Below are 17269 nucleotides of genomic sequence, written 5' to 3'. Positions count from 1 at the left end.
CAGTTTTTAAAATTAATTTTCACCTTTTACTTGCTTGTTCTTCCTCACCAGCATTGTCCTTTCAAGTGAACAAGCTTGTGGACCCTGATCTGGATTTGAACAGGTACTGTCTGTGTGGAGTTCACATGTTCTCCCTGTGAATACATGGATTTCCACCCAGTGCCCCCATTTCCTTCCACGTCCCAGAGATGTGCTGGTCAGTATGATAACTTGTAAGCAACTGCAAGTGCAAGGATAAGTAGTAAGGGAGCAATTAATGGGAGTCTCTGCCCTACTTTGTATTATTTCTACTTGCCCCTGCAAATTATACTCTGTTGGAAACTGGTCATTGGACATGGAACCAGGTTCTTCCACCCACTAAGTCTTTGTTGACTCTCAAATCTGTTACACACCAGTTCTTCTCTAACCCTATTTTATCTTTCCCACATTCCCATTAATTCTTCTCACATTCTACCTCTCATCTACACTGCAGATACCAATCACTCTACCAACCCACACGTCTTTGTGGGGCAACCAAATCACCTGGACAAAATTCATGCAGTTCACAGGGAAAACATGCAAACTCCGCACAGTCAGCACCTGATGTCAGGATCAAACCCAGGTCTCTGGTGCTGTGAGGCAGTGGTTCTACTAGTTGCGCCATTGCATTGTTTTTTTTCTGCTCAGCAAGGAATATCTGTTCCTGTTCACAGCTCGAGCCTGTTGGACAGAAAAATGCAATCCTGAAATTGTCACCCACAGCTCCTCAGCTGCGCTGTCCAACCCAGGTAAGATCAGATCAACGATGCCTTCTGTTTTCAGACACCAAAAGTGTCTCTGTGCTGTCAATAATTTGTCTCGTCTTTACTGTATACATGGGAAGTATTACTGAATTGCTTCAACTCCTCTGACTTTCACAGGAAAGACCCTACCTCTTCACTTATCAGAACAGTGACTACGGACTAACCTCGCCAACGGAGGCCAGGCAGTCATATGGGAAGGTAAATATCATAAGAAAATAGGAGCAAGAATAGGCCACTCGATTTCTCAAGCCTGTCCAACTGATCTGCCCCAAGCCTCAACTCTTCTGTACCAGGTCCTCATTGTCCCCTGATCTTTCAGTAAGTTCACCCCTTCCATCTTAAATATTTCTAAAATCCAACCTTCACATCCTTCTGGAATGGAGATTTTCAGAACTTCCTACCCTCTGCAAAAAAACATTTCGTCGCACCTCCATTTTAGATTCCAGTGTTATGATCTTGTTACCATGTCCTTTCGTTTGACACTCTCCCACCATTGAAAGCATCTACCCCGTCAAGCCCCACCAGGGAACATAACTTTTAGAAACAGGAGCAGGAGTCGGCCATCTGGCCCATCGTGCCTGCTCCACCATTCAATAAGATCACGGCTAATCTGGCCGTGGGCTCAGCTCCACTTACCCACCTGTTCCGCATAACCCTTAATTCCCCTACTATGCAAAGATATATCCAACTGTGTCTTAGATATATTTCATGAGGCAGTCTCTACTCCTTCCTTGGGAAGAGAATTCCTCTGATTCACATCTGGGATGAGCAGTCCCCCTCCCCTCTCTGTCTTAAATCTACACCTGCACACCTTGAAGCTAGTTCCAGCCTCACCTGCCCATGGAAACAACTTTCCCGATTCTCTCTTACCTACTTCTTTCATGATGCTCTTCTAATTCTGTGGGATCTCCGCTCATTCTTTTAAACTCCAAAGAATAGAGTCCTTGGTGGCTTCATTTCTCCTCATTAGCTACCCCTCCTCATTTCCAAAGTCAATCTGTGCACTGCCTCCAAAAACTAGTTTCTCCATTCTCAAGTAAGGAGACCAGAACTGCACACAGTCCTCCAGATACAGCCTCACCAGAACCCCGTACAGTTGAAATTCAATCCCTCGAGCAATGAAGGCTAGCATCCGATTTGCCTTCATGCTGCACAAACACTCCGGATGTCTGCACAACAGCATGCTGCGACCTTTAAAAAATAATCCAATCTGTCTTCTCTTCTTCCAAAGTGGATGTCCTCATATTGTACTCCACCTGCCTGACCCTTGTTCATCCCTTTAACCTATCTCTATCTCTCTGCAGGCTCTCTGTGTCCCCTGCACAATGTGCTTTTCAAATAAGTCTGAGTTATTTTAAAATTTAGCACAGTAACAGGCCCTTCTGACCCATGAGCCCATGCCACCCAAATACACCCATGTGACCATTTCACCTGCCAAACCAGTGCATCTTTGGATTGGATTTTTGAAGTTTCTAAACTCCTGCAGACTCGATCTGTTTAGCCTCGCTTGATGGGTCCATCCTCTCACCCCAGGTGAATCTCCTTGGACAGCGTCCAATGCTTCTATATCCTTGTTTATAAGGTTTGGGGAACAAGTCTGCGTGTCGTTCTCCAGGCATGGTCTCGCCAACACCCTGAACATGGTCAGCATAGCGGTTAACGCGATGCCATTACACCACCAGCGACCTGGGTTCAAATCCAGTGCTGTCTGTAAGGAGTTTGGACGTTGTCCCGATGGCCCACACGGGTTTTCCCCAGGTGCTCTGGTTTCCTTCCACCCTCCAAAATGTTCGGAGTTCATAGGTTAACTTGATGGAATTGAGATCTCAATAACCCACATTTGCTTTTTGCAAGTTGAATATAAAATTATAAAAAAACAATTGTAAAAAAGAGCATCTGAAGAAACTTCCCATCCCCTCAAACCTCTTTAATACTGTGCTTGAAAGCCAGGTATTAGCCACCTTTTGAGCGCTGTGTGAACACATTGAAGGTGGATTGGAGGGGTGTAAACTTAGCTGGCTTCAATCCACCAAGGTACGTAATATCAGAGGTGGAGTGTATTGATGCGGGACCAGTCTAAACGGGCAAGCCGTGTTGCCAGGCTGGTGTGTTACACGTCCCGCCTCTTTTGCTTCAGGAAGCCTGCTTGTTGGGTAAAAGGACTCACAGACCCAGCTTTTCTTCTGCTTTGTGTGAACAAGCAAGCGGTTTTCAGAGACGGGTCATGTATACTTCAACCTTTATCACTTTCCTCCCACTTCCCAATTTGTGGCCGAATCTCCCCAAACATGTTGATCTGCTTTGCCACCACACACATAATTCAGCACAAGACTTTTCTCTTGAGCTTTACTGCTGCAGGGATGAGCTTGCATTGGGATGTCCTGGCCCCACCACCTGTGGTCATGGTGCCACCAAAGAACCTCTGCCTGCACTGTACTGGTCTATGCCCCAGCAAGGAGAACACAGCTCTATTTATCATCTATTCTCGCATTTGAGTAACCGTGGAGGGGGGTGGGAGGGGCACAAACTGCTGTTCAAGGACTCACTCAGTAGGGGTGTGAGCAGGTACCATACCATATCTACTGTGGACCTTCTCCATCCAGCATGCCATCACACTTCCCCTTCCTTCCGACGCTTCAGACAAACACGCATGGGACGAAACCATGGGATTCATTTTGGTGACACCCCCTCTGATGGCGTCACCCGCTGTGGTCCTCAACACCCTAGTGACACTAATGCTGCAGGCTGATGGGGGAGGGCACAATAACTTGGCCCGCGAATGCCTCCCAAGATGCCGAGCCTAGATCTAGTCAAACATTGAGCTGTTTATTGTCATGTGGGCAACGATAAAGTGAAATGTTTTGCGTGTTGTTTTCAATTCGCTAAAGAGTGTTCTCAGAAAATGGTAGCAAAATGAAGAATGATCATGGTAGCATTTAATGTTAACATTTCCATTAACGTAACAAGCAAATCAAATTTAAAATTTAAATGTAAAATGACAGCTGCTTCCTGGCGGGAATCAGGAAGAATCCTTCACTCCAGTGATGATCCCAGGTCTGGTCCGATCCAGCCTCTGACGCCAGAGACCATCCTCTTGCTCCTCGTAACTGATACCATTCCCTCTCAGGGGTTCCCCGACAGACTCTCCTCCACCGTGCCACTAGGGTGGTCCCCAATAGACCACCCCTACCCTGCACCACTCAGGTGGTCCCTAATAGATCCTCCTCTGCCATGCCACTCGTTTTCCCCAATAGACCACCCCTACCCTGCTCCACTCAGGTGGTCCCCAATAGACCCTCCTCTGCCATGCCACTCAAGTCTTCCCCAATAGACTACCCCTACCCTGCATCACTCAGGTGGTCCCCAATAGACACTCCTCTGCCATGCCATTCATGTTTTCCGCAATAGACCACCCCTACCTTGCACCACTTGGGTGGTCCCTGATAGACCCGCCTCTTGCACACCACTCAGGTGGTCTCCAATAGACCTTCCTCCCCTGCACCACTCATGTGGTCCCCAATAGACCCTTCTCCCCTGCACCACTCGGGTGGTCCCTGATAGACCTTCCTCCCCCGCACGACTTAGGGGTTCCGCGATAGACCACGCCTCCTCTACACCACCATGGTCCCTTGGATAGACTCAGTGGAATACAGGTTCGCCGAAAGGTGCCTCAGGCCCGATTCTGGTCCATGTCGCCTCTGCCACCATTAATCCTGGCCTCAGTCCAGATCTTGACATGAACACAGATCCAAGCCTACTTGCTCACTGTCCAGTAATCATTGGGTCTTTCCCAATAACCTCTATTAATCCATTCATTTATGTGCATTGTAAACCAACAAATTTGCATCTGATTTTTAACCAGGAGTGTGGCAGTGAAGTGACCTGTATAGACCGTGAACCGTCCATAACAGTTCCGACCTCAGGTATGGTGAAAGTATACCGTTTGAAGGAAAAGAGAACATAAGAAATCAAAGGCTCTCTCATGCCTGTTCTGCCTTTCAATGAGATTCCAGCTTATCTTTATCTCTGTGTCTCTCCCCTGCACTAACCCGTTAATTCTCTTAATATGTAAAAAATGTTATCGATAGGCCAGAATGCAGGAGAGACTCAGCAGGTCAAACCATGTACTTTATATAACCATATAACCATTTACGGAGCAGAAACAAGATAGACACATAACCAACATTTTGGGTTTGAGTACTTCACCAAGCTCTTCGCCATGCCTGGATGAAGCCCAAAATGTTAGTTATGTCTTTTGATCTTTGCTATATAAAAGCCACGGTTTGGCCTGCTGAGTTTCTCCAGCATTGTGTTTTTACCTCAGTGTTTTACTATTGTAAATTATGCTTAATTTTTCATCACTGCATTTCCTGAGATTCCTCTTATCCAAATCCAACATTCAATTGGTGATTCCAAATTGGAAAAGTCATGTGTTCCACGCCATTTACTGTTGAAGTCAGCCCTGTGCTGTAAGAAAACAAACAGAAGAAAACACTGCAGAACCAAGTAAACGCACAACAGCTTCTTTATGAACCCTTTGTAACGCTAGTGGGGGTAAGAAAGAGTTCAGTGACTCGTTTTCTGAACTGAGGCCCACACACTCAAAGCATCCAAGTGTTCACTGTACATTTATACACCTTTTGGGCAGGGGTCTTCGCAAGACCCTGACAAGAATCATATGAGTTAAGCACACCTGCATTTTGCGTTTACCATTACGTTATCCTGTAATGCAGTGATTCTCAACCTTTTTCTTTCCACTCACGTACCACTTTAAGTAATCCATATGCCATCGGTGCTCTGTGATTGGTAAGGGTTTGCTTAAGGTGGGATGTGGGTGGGAAGGGAAGGTTGAAAATCACTACTCTAGACCCAATTGTTACAGAAATAGTTTGCTTAAGAAAAATTGCCATTGGTCCATTTCCTTTGGAGCTATGAAACCATTCACATAACAAGTCAATGAAGTACGATTAGAACAGTGGTTTTCAGACTTTTTCTTTCCACCCACATCCCACCTTAATCAATCCCTTACTAATCACAGAGCATGTATGGCATAGGGATTACTTAAAGTGGAATGTGAGTGGAAAGAGAAAGGTTGAGAACCACTGGTTTATATCCCAAGGCATATGAACATTCTTGTGGATAAGTTACTATCTCACTTCAGCAGAGATGTTAAGAAGCAATTAGGTTCCCACCAACTTAGAAGTAGCTTCTGTATTTTCCTACTTAATTCATTAACCCTTTGTAAAGCATATTTGTTAAATGTATTATTTCACATGACAACACCCCAAGGTGACAACAGAAAAATAGACCCTTCAGTCCATTGTGTCATTGACCCAAATCAACAAATCTATCTCTCTCTCCACAGATGCCCCCTGCCCTGCTGTGTGTTTCCAGCACGATCTATTTTATTTCAGATTTCTGGCATCTGCAGATTTTTCTTGCATTTCATTTGGATAAGTGACTTTTGGCCACTTGCGTGCCTCGATTAATGTGTTTTGGTCGCTCATGAGATCCTTTCTTTCTTCCACCAGTGCACCAGCTCAGACCAGCAGACATCAAAGTGATTGCTGCCCTTGGAGACTCGCTCACAGTAAGTACAGTGACAGCCTTGGGTACTGTAGAACACAATCCAATTCAGTATTTAATTAAGCATTATCTTTTATTCGATGGCACAGGCAGGTAATGGGGCAGGAGCAAAGCCCAATGATCTCATTGGAGTTATCACCCAGTTCAGAGGTCTCTCGTGGAGGTCAGTAACATTTTGCTGTTCCTTTGCAGATTAACTTTGTGAATATGATTCCACCAATTGTAGATTTTCTCATCACAAGGCAGGGAGGCCATTTGGGCCATCGAGTATGTCAAACCGCAGGACATTCCCATCAAGCCTCCAATGTTTCTCTTGCATCTCTCTTGCATATCCAGCAACTCTTTTCTCCTCCCATTCCCATCTCTCCTTAGTTCTCCTGCCACCCACCCACACTTGGGGCAACTTGGGGTCAATTAATCAATCAACCAGTGGGTCTTTGGGATGTGAGACCGGAGCCCTGAGAGCTCGGGTCACTAGAGCTGTGAGGCAGCCGCACTAACTGCCATTCTGCTGCGCCACCTAGCTGTTCTCAGCCCCATGTTTATTTTAATTAATTTTTAATTTGGGCCCTTCCGGCCCATCAGTCCACGCAGCCCAATTTCACCCATGTGACCATTTAAGCTAACCCTGTAAGTCTTTGGAATGTAGGAAGAAACCGGAGCACCCGGTGGAAACCCACAGGGTCACAGAAAGAGCGTACAAATTCCTGACAAACAGCGCCAGATTCTAACCCGAGTCACTGGCGCTGTAACACATTGCGCTAACTGCTACACTAACCGGGCCGGCCCATTTGCTGCTCTTGAAATAGATGATGACGACGATGCCATATCGTTCAAAACTAACCCTCGTGAATCACAATCCTGATCTGAAGTTAGATCTCTGAGTTGAGTTCGGAATCTTGTCACCAAACATTCTGCTGCTTAGAGCTTAGGGGAAATTGTCCCACCACCGTCAATTACAATTAAAACCCCACCAGCTATGTGGAGTAACTGAGAGATCCATAGGACACTCAAAGCTGCTACACAGGTTAATAGTGAAGATGTACTGTGCGTTGGCCTTCATTAACTGTAGGATCAAGTTCAAAAGCCATGAGGCAATGCTGCAGCTATACAAGAACTTGGTTAGACCCTACTTGGAATACTGTGTTCAATTCTGGTCACTGCAGAAAGGATATGGAAGCTCTAGCAAGGGTGCAGAGGAGATTTACAAGGATGTTACCTGGATTTGAGTGCATGCCTTGTAAGGACAGGATGAGTGAACTTGTCACCTTGGAATGACAGAGCATGAGGGATGACCTGATCTTTTAAGAGATTATTCAACAGGTAAAAGGAATTATAAAAATGGAGGGTTATGCAATAGGGAAATTCTGGGCAGTGGTAAGAGTAGGTTATTAGGTCAGCACAGCACCATGGGCCGAAAGGTCTGTGCTGTGCTCTAGATTTCTATATTCTTTGTTCTAAATTAAGGGAAAGCACCAAGGCATCTCATTATTGTTGGCTTGAATTATAAGGACAGGCTGGGATTTTTCTCCTTGGAGTGTGGAAGGGTGAGGGAGGGAAAGGGGGGGAGTGGGCCTGATTAAGGTTATAAAGTCATACATAGTCATAATCTTTTACCCAAGAAATCTAAAATAAAGGACAGATTGAATAGGACTCGAGGGGGATCTTTTCATACAGAGGATGGAGGGAAAACTGAACAAGTGGCCAGAGGAAGTGGTGGCAATGGGTTCAATTGACATGTTTAAAAGGCTCATGATTGGAAAGGTTTAGAAGGTTATGGGTTGCAGAGGGATCTGAACCAGCTGGAAAAATTAGTATATAAATGGCAGATAGAGTTTAATGCAGACAAGTGTGAGGTGTTGCATTTTGGAAGGATAAACGAACGCCAATGGTAGGGCACTGAAGAGTGTGGTAGAGCAGAGGCATATGGGAATACAGATACATAAATAGTGTCACAGGTAGACAGGGTTGTAAAGAGAGCTTTTGGCATCTTGGCCTTCATAAATCAAAGTATTCAGTATAGGAGATGGGATGTTATGTTAAAGTTGCATAAGACATTGGTGAGGCCAATTTTGGAGCTTTGTGTTTTGGTCACTTAACTACAGGAAAGAGATCAATAAGATAGAAAGAGTGCCGAGAATATTGACTAGAATGTTCCTTGGACTTCAGGAATTGAGTTACAGGGAAATATTAAACAGGTTTGGACTTTATTCCCTGGGGCATAGAAGAATGAGGGGAGATTTGATAGAGGTATTTAATATTATGAAGGGGATAAATAGAATAAATGTAGATAGGCTTTTTCCACTAAGAGTAGGTGAGATGCAAACCAGAGGACATGGGTTAAGGGTGAAAGGAAAAAGTTTAGTGGGAAACATGAGGGGGAAATTCTTCACACAGAGAGTGGTGGGGGTGTGGAACGAGCTGCCAGCTGAAGTGGTGAATGTGGGCTCAATTTTAACATTTTAGAAGAATTTGGATGGTTCTATGATCCTTTGGGTTGAGTGCAGGCAAGTGGGACTAGCCTAAGTAGACATCTTGGTCAGCATGGACTTGATGGGTTGAAGGGATCATTCCTGTGCTGTAAAAGTTCATTAACTATAGTCGATCTACACCCAGCAAGAAGGTCAAAATGCATGACTTTTTGTACCCCGACATCTCGAGGGCATCAATGACTGTATTTCACTCCCATTCGAGAATGGAAGAATTTTGCAGAGGATAACAATAAATGTGAAATGAACTTTTCCATCTTTTCTTTCTCGCAGCATCGGGGGAGACAACAGTATTTCAACTGTCACTACACTGACTAGTAAGTGAGACAGTTCCTGATGATTTTGTTTAATCGTGGCCTTTCTCTTCATTCACTCACGTACCACTTTAAGTAATCCCTGTGCCATCGGTGCTCCGTGATTAGTAAGGGATTGCTTAAGGTGGGATGTGAGTGGGAAGGTAAGGTTGAGAATCACTGCTCTAGACCCAATTGTAACGGAAATATTTTGCCTGGTCTTGAGCCAGCTACAACAGTCCACAGCCAGGTTGTGAGTCCTTTGACTACAGTTGCCAGCAGCCCACGGCCTACGTGGGTTCCTCGTCTCGAGTCACCAAAAGCCCTCCGGCCATGTGTTCTTCAGCCTCAGAGCCCTTACTGGTCTACCACTGTAGTCACCACCCTGTAGGATCATCTCCTCTCCTTCTCAAACAAGTGGTGTTCGCTCTTTTTTCTGGAGCCCCGCGCCAGTCCTCTACATCCCTGGAGTCTGCTGCTGAATGTAGACATCCTGGGCCCAGATCCCACAGTCACAGGATTTTAAAAGAAATCATCGTTGGCTCCACCAGGTCGTTTAAACCCTGGACAGAGCTGTGAGCCATGAGAAAGCCACGCACTCCAACACACAAGCACAATGAGAGCTGGATAGGCCACCACACCCCTCGAGCTTGTACTACTGTTGGACATGATCATAACCAATCAATGCTCATCTCAACTCCCTCGTAACAGCAACGCCACATCTCAAACCTATTAAGGAAAGAGGTGTGTGGGTCAATAGCGCACATGGATGGAACTGATACCTGATCTTCCCTGACCCAGTGAACTTCCAAAGTTCTGTTAATATTTGTCAGGTGCTGATATCAGTGACACCTCTTTGGTTTGCAGATATTTAGCAGTTTAGTTTTTCAATGACTGGATTTTCATCTGATTTTCTATGTAGACATTCTCCGTGAGTTTAACCCTTTGTTGTTTGGATATTCCTCTGGTGTTGGTAATGAAGGCACTCCACAATCTTTCTTGAACCGGGCGATTGCAGGAGCTGTTACGGGGTAAGTCTATTTCATCTGGATGCCTGGTCATTTCATTTTCTTGTTATTGCATGGGGTGCCTGATGCTCAAATACCTGAGTTAATACCTGGGCTGTCTGGTGCTTATACCTGTTCACATGTCTATCCATGGCCTCATGTACTGGCCAACAAAGACCACCCATAAATTAGAGGAACAACTTTTGATTTTCTGTCTGGACACTCTCTGGATGGCATTAACATCGATTTCTCTGGTGTCTGCTTGCCTGCTCTCCATTCTCCCACCTTTCCCTTTCACTTTGTCTTCTTTCCTCCAGCTCTCCACCCCTTCCCTCTCCATTCTCAGAACCATCTCTCCTCCCCCTGCTTGCTGTCATGCCCTCTCTCCCTTATCCACCTATTCCCTCCTGCCTGTGGGACTGTGCTCCTCCCCCTGTCCCTCCCCCCCCCCACCATTTTGTTTGGGCACCCGCTGAGATTTTGCTCATACATTGATGAAGGACTCAAGCCTGAAACATTGGTTATATTTCTTTATCTTTGCTCCATGAAGTACACTGTTTGACCTACTGAGTTTCTCCAGTTTTGTGTTTTCACTTATTACATGGGACTGCCTGGTGCTTGCACCTGGGTTATTACATGGGCTGTCCTGTATTTACACCTGGGTTATTATTTGGGGTGGCTGATGCTTGGACACCTGGATTATTACATGGGGTATCTGGTCTTAGACAGCTGGGTTATTAAATGAGTCCTTAAACACCTGGTTTTCACACAGCAAACGTCCACAATATGCAGGGTAATAATGACATGATAAAATACTTCAGAACGGGTGTTACTGTAGCTGGGATAGTGTGGGATGTGGGAAGTTTGCTGAAGGTCTCTGGACAGATTGGGTTTGGCAGGTGAAGGGTGACCATTCATCCCAGATTCATTTCGTCACTGGTCCACTGATGATGGAGAACCTTCTCGGTGTCAGCTGTCACAGAGTTGTCCTACCTTGCACTGGTGACGTGGACATTTTTAATCAGAAGGGAGAGCCATTTTTAAAAATATCTAAATTCACAACAGATTATACTTATACCTTCCTAATGTGTCTTCTTTTATTTCCGTACATTTCCTAGGGATTTGATGGGCCAGGTCAGAAAACTACTGAAGCTGATGAAAAATGATTCGGTAAATATTCTTTTTCAATCTCTTTATAAGGGTAATAAATAATAATAAAACAAATTAATATTGAGTTACAAGTATCAAATAACAATGAACAAGATACATGTGAACCCATGTTATTAAATGGAAAGTAAAAGGAAATAAAACATATATTTCTAACCCCACCCTATGAGGGTTGCTTGCCAAGTTAAGGAGTCCACTAGGTAAACATTAATTACATCCTGAAACTTTAATAGTCCACAAAGGTGTGGGGGGAGGGGGGGGGGGGGAAACACACATCCCTTACTGAGAGATTAGGCTGTTTTGTGTTAATGAGCTATAAATTCAAAACTCTGAACCAATTCACTTTGGAAGGACTAACCAAGGTAGAAACATACATGGGAAACAGCAGGGCACTGAGGGACTGGGAATACAGATACATAATTCCCAGAAAGTGGCGTCACGGGTAGGTAGAGTCGAAAAGGGAACTTTTGGCAGGTTGGCCTTCATCAATCAAAGTATTTAGTACCAGCGTTGGGACATTATGATGAGGCCAAATTTGGAGCATTGTGTGCAGTTTTGGTCAAACTGTTCTTCTGCCTTGTCCCTTTGAACTGGGCCAAGTCCATACCCCTCCATGCCCTTCCCATTCATGTACCTGAACAAATTATTCTTAAATGTCAAAATGGAGCCTACTTTCACCATTTAGGCTGCCAGCTCATTCCACACTCCCACCACTCTCTACCTGAAGAATTCTCCCTTCTATTCCCTTCAAACTTTTCCCCTTTCATCCTTAACCCATGTCCTCCAGTTTTTATCGCACTTAACCTCAGTGGAAAAAAAAACTGTTTGAATTTACACTCTCTACACTGTACCCATCATCATTTTGTATACTTCTATCAAATCTCTCCTCATTCTTCTATGCTCTAGGGAATAAAGTCTTACCCTATCCAACCTTTCCCTGTAATTAATTTCTTTAAGTCCTGGCAACATCCTTGTAAATTTCCTCTGTTCTCTTTCAAACTTATTGATATCCTTCCTGTGGTTAGGTGACCAAAATTTCACACAGCACTCCAAATTTGGCCTCACCTCAGTTATACAACTACACCATAGCATCCCAACTCCTGTACTCAATACTTTGCTTTATGAAGGCCAACATGCCAAAAGCTCTTTTTAGACCCTATCTACCTGGCAGGGGAGACGAGAACTAGGGGATGTAGCTTCATGATTCAGGGAAGTAGATTTAAGACGGACAAGGAGAGTAGTGAATCTGTGGAATGCTCTGTCCAATTAAAAGGCTGCCTCATTAAATGTATTTAATGCACAAATAGATTTTTTTCAAGAATAGGGGAACTAAAAGGTCAGGTTTATGAGGTACAGAGGGAGGGGTAATATAGAGAGGTGAGTCCACGGCCAGATCAGCTGTGATCTTATGGAATGGCTCCATGAGCCAGACAGTCAATGCCTGCTCCCATTTCTCATGTTCATAATGTTCACCAAGATGGCTAACAACAGTGGTGCTCAATCCCTGCAGGCTTCAGATTCATCTTGGACAGCTGGCTACAAGAAAACCAACCAGATTATGGGAGGAATTGGCTATAAATCCAGGCAGCAAGTGGGACCTGGTGTGGAGAGATCAGCAGGATGATGAATCAGTGAGAAACAGGGAACTGGGGTGTTACCTGGGTAGTGAGCCAATGTATTAATTTCCATGTAATTGTGTTTCAACAGAGAATCAATTTTCAGGAAGATTGGAAGATAATTACCTTGTTTATTGGAGGGAATGATCTTTGTGACTATTGCAAGAATACTGTAAGTGGCATTTATACAGACTAACATTGAACCCTGACGACAGAACCATAACATCTGGTTCCTGTTAAATACCTTCTCCTTCCTTTCTCTCCTGACTGCAGAAGGGCTCCATGGATTGAGTTCGTTTTGGTCAGATTATGTAAAAGCAAAGTTAGAGTCTTGATGCATGGAAACAGACCCTTCACCCCACTGAGTTCACACACCATTTCTACTAATATTTTATTCTCCCCACATTCCCAGATGCACCTCTCTGACTGCCACCCATTTACACATGAAAGGTAATCGCTTGTCCTGACTGAGAATTCCTGGGTTTCTCCCGGGTGCTCCAGTTTCCGCCCACATCCCAAAGAGGAGCAGGGCTGTTCTGTTAATTTGGCCGTGTGAATGCCCCTATTGAGAGGGGCCAGTATGAATGGGTGGTTGAGTGTCGGTGTATTCTTAGAACATTACAACACCGTACACATCCTTCAGCCGACAACGTTGTGCCGACCTATGTAAACCTACTCCAGAACAATCTAATTTTTCCCTACCTCATACGCGTTACCTTTTAGTTTTATTACATCCATGTGCCTATCTTAGAGTCTTTCGAATGTCGCTTTTGTGCCAGCCTCTACCACCACCCCCAGCTATGCATTACAGCATTGATAGGCCAAGGACCTTCTTTTGGTGCTGTATCTCTCTGACTGCCACCATCCATGGAACATAGAACCACAGAACATAGAAACAGGCACTTCGGCACATCTGGTCTGTCTCAAACTATTTTTCTGCCGAGTCCCACTAACCTGCATGTGGACCATATCCCTCCCATCCATGCACCTGTCCAAATTTTTCTTACATGTCGAATTTGAGCTTGCATTTGCAATTTAGCTGGCACCACATTCCACCACCCTCTGCATGAGGAAGATCCCCCTAATGTTGCTTTTGAATTTTTACCTTTTCACCCTTAATCCATGTCCTTTAGTTTTTCATCTCACCTTCTCTTTCTTTGGCTTGGCTTCATGAACGAAGATTTATGGAGGGGTAATGACCATGTCAGCTGCAGGCTCATTTGTGGCTGACAAGTCCGATGCGGGACAGGCAGACACGGTTGCAGCGGTTGCAAGGGAAAATTGGTTGGTTGGGGTTGGATGTTGGGTTTTTCCTCCTTTGTCTTTTGTCAGTGAGGTGGGCTCTGCGGTCTTCAAAGGAGGTTGCTGCCCGCCGAACTGTGAGGCGCCAAGATGCACGGTTTGAAGCGATATCAGCCCACTGGTGGTGGTCAATGTGTCAGGCACCAAGAGATTTCTTTAGGCAGTCCTTGTACCTCTTCTTTGGTGCACCTCTGTCACGGTGGCCAGTGGAGAGCTCGCCATATAACACGATCTTGGGAAGGCGATGGTCCTCCATTCTGGAGACGTGACCTACCCAGCGCAGTTGGATCTTCAGCAGCGTGGATTCGATGCTGTCGGCCTCTGCCATCTCGAGTACTTCGATGTTAGGGATGAAGTCGCTCCAATGAATGTTGAGGATGGAGCGGAGACAACGCTGGTGGAAGCATTCTAGGAGCCATAGGTGATGCTGGTAGAGGACCCATGATTCAGAGCCAAACAGGAGTGTGGGTATGACAACGTTAATCTTTGTGCGGTTTTTCAGTTGGTTGTTTTTCCAGACTCTTTTGTGTAGTCTTCCAAAGGCACTATTTGCCTTGGCGAGTCTGTTGTGTATCTCGTTGTCGATCCTTGCATCCGATGAAATGGTGCAGCCGAGATAGGTAAACTGGTTGACCGTTTTGAGTTTTGTGTGCCCGATGGAGATGTGGGGGGGCTGGTAGTCATGGTGGGGAGCTGGCTGATGGAGGACCTCAGTTTTCTGCTGGGACCAAGGAAAGCTGCCTCAGGACCTTCGTGATGCCATCATCATCACCCTGTACAAAAACAAAGGTGAGAAATCAGACTGCTCAAACTAAAGGGGAATCACACTGCTCTCCATTGCAGGCAAAATCTTTGCTAGGATTCTCCTAAATAGAATAATACCTAGTGTCGCCGAGAATGTTCTCCCAGAATCACAGTGCGGCTTTCGCGCAAACAGAGGAACTATTGACATGGTCTTTGCCTTCAGACAGCTTCAAGAAAAGTGCAAAGAACAAAACAAAGGACTCTACATCATCTTTGTTGACCTCACCAAAGCCTTCAACACCGTGAGCAGGAAAGGGCTTTGGCAAATACTAGAGCGCCTCGGATGCCCCCCCCAAAGTTCCTCAACATGGTTATCCAACTGCACGAAAACCAACAAGGTCGGGTCAGATACAGCAATGAGCTCTCTGAACCCTTCTCCATTAACAATGGCGTGAAACAAGGCTGCGTTCTCGCACCAACCCTCTTTTCAATCTTCTTCAGCATGATGCTGAAACAAGCCATGAAAGACCTCAACAATGAAGACGCTGTTTACATCCGGTACCGCACGGATGGCAGTCTCTTCAATCTGAGGCACCTGCAAGCTCACACCAAGACACAAGAGCAACTTGTCCGTGAACTACTCTTTGCAGACGATGCCGCTTTAGTTGCCCATTCAGAGCCAGCTCTTCAGCGCTTGACGTCCTGTTTTGCGGAAACTGCCAAAATGTTTGGCCTGGAAGTCATCTCACCTAACCACAGTGGAAAAAGCCTGCTTGTATTTACTTTACCAATATCCTTCATAATTTGTATACCTCTATCAAATCTCCCGTCATTCTTCTACACTCCAGCGAATAAAGTCCTAACCTGTTTAACCTTTCCTTGTAACTCAGTTCCTCAAGTCCCAACAACATCCTTGTAAATCTCTTCTGCACTCTTTCTATCTTATTGATATCTTTCTTGTAGTTAGGTGACCAAAACTGGACACAATACTCCAAATTTGGCCTCACCAATGTCTTATATAACTTTACCATAACATCCCAATTCTTATTCTCAATATTTTAATTTATGAAGGTCAACATGCCAAAAGTTCTCTTTATGAACCTGTCTTTCTATGATACCACTTTCAGGGAATTATATATCTGTATTTCCAGATCACTCTGTTCTACTGCACTCCTCAGTCCCCTCCCATTTATAGATCTCTGGTAATCTCTCATCCCCCAAGGTTGTCAGGCATTCATTTTCTCTAACCTTAAAATTATTCAAAGACTTTCTGGAGTACTGCGTGCAGTTCTGGTCTTCTTACGTGAGGAAGGATGTACTGGGTTGGGAGCAGTACAAAAGAGGTTCACCAGGTGGTTTCCAGAGATGAGGGTGAGATTGAGTCATCTAGGACTGTACTCGCTGGAATTTAGAAGGAGGAGAGGGGATCTTATAGAAACATATAAAATTATGAAAGGCATTGAAAAGTTAAAGGTAGGTAAGTTGATTCCATTGGTGGGGGAGGCCAGAACTAGGGGACAAGATTCAGGGTAGTAGATTTAGGATAGAGATGAGGAGGAACTGCTTTTCCCAGAGGGTGATGAACCTGTGGGAATTTGCTGCCCATTGAAGTAGTGGAGGCGGCCTTAGTAAATGTATTTAAGACAAGAGTGGATAGATTTTTACATAGTTGGGGAATTAAGGGATATGGGGAAAAGGCTGGTAGGTGGAGATGAGCCAGTCATCAGACCAACCATGATCTCATTGAATGGTAGAACAGGCTCGATGGGCCGGATGGCCGACTCCTGCTCCTATTTCTTATGTTCTGATGTTACTGCTCTAGTGCAGGTAACTGATGCTGTGGTGCCTTTTAATGAATGGAAGTGCTGGTTCAAAAGGACACAGCTCTTTCTTTGTTCACATTCTTGGGTACACAGAGCCTGCATATAGAGCAGCACTTAGACTCTGAACAACAGTCATTGCACTTTAGATCTTATTTCGTGATGTACTTTGTGCCCATAATTGCAATTGGGATAATTATGATTAATTATTATCTGTTCATTTGCAAAACACAGCCCAACTTCTCTCCAGATAACTTTATCAAGAACATACAGGAAGCATTGGATACTCTGCACAGTGAGGTAAGGGGATCAAGTTCTTTTATTTAACATACCACGGTTTAGGATGATCAGTGCCTATCAAGCCATCCTCCAGCCCTGCTGCTTGACCTGTGTTCAGCACCCATCTGACACCGAAACCCAATCCAGACCCGAACACTTCCACAACATATAACACCTGGCTCAA

At 44.9% G+C, this 17269-nt stretch overlaps 1 protein-coding gene across 2 annotated transcripts in view; it reads left to right on the top strand.

Moving 5' to 3' along the window:
• Nucleotides 1-17269, top strand: part of plb1 (phospholipase B1) — a 192025-nt gene that overhangs the window by 41037 nt on the left and 133719 nt on the right. For both annotated transcript variants that reach the window (XM_069887716.1, XM_069887718.1), the window contains exons 13-22: nt 693-767; nt 900-980; nt 4645-4705; nt 6314-6372; nt 6458-6531; nt 9131-9174; nt 10073-10181; nt 11276-11327; nt 13032-13112; nt 17041-17106. In XM_069887716.1, coding sequence (XP_069743817.1) covers nt 693-767; nt 900-980; nt 4645-4705; nt 6314-6372; nt 6458-6531; nt 9131-9174; nt 10073-10181; nt 11276-11327; nt 13032-13112; nt 17041-17106 — 702 coding nt within the window. The remainder of the gene's footprint in view (nt 1-692; nt 768-899; nt 981-4644; nt 4706-6313; nt 6373-6457; nt 6532-9130; nt 9175-10072; nt 10182-11275; nt 11328-13031; nt 13113-17040; nt 17107-17269) is intronic.

This window comes from Narcine bancroftii, chromosome 6 (genome assembly GCF_036971445.1).
Source record: "Narcine bancroftii isolate sNarBan1 chromosome 6, sNarBan1.hap1, whole genome shotgun sequence".
NCBI lineage: Eukaryota > Metazoa > Chordata > Chondrichthyes > Torpediniformes > Narcinidae > Narcine > Narcine bancroftii.
The sequence above is the reverse complement of the archived record's forward strand: the minus strand, read 5'-3'. Positions and strand labels throughout refer to the sequence as shown.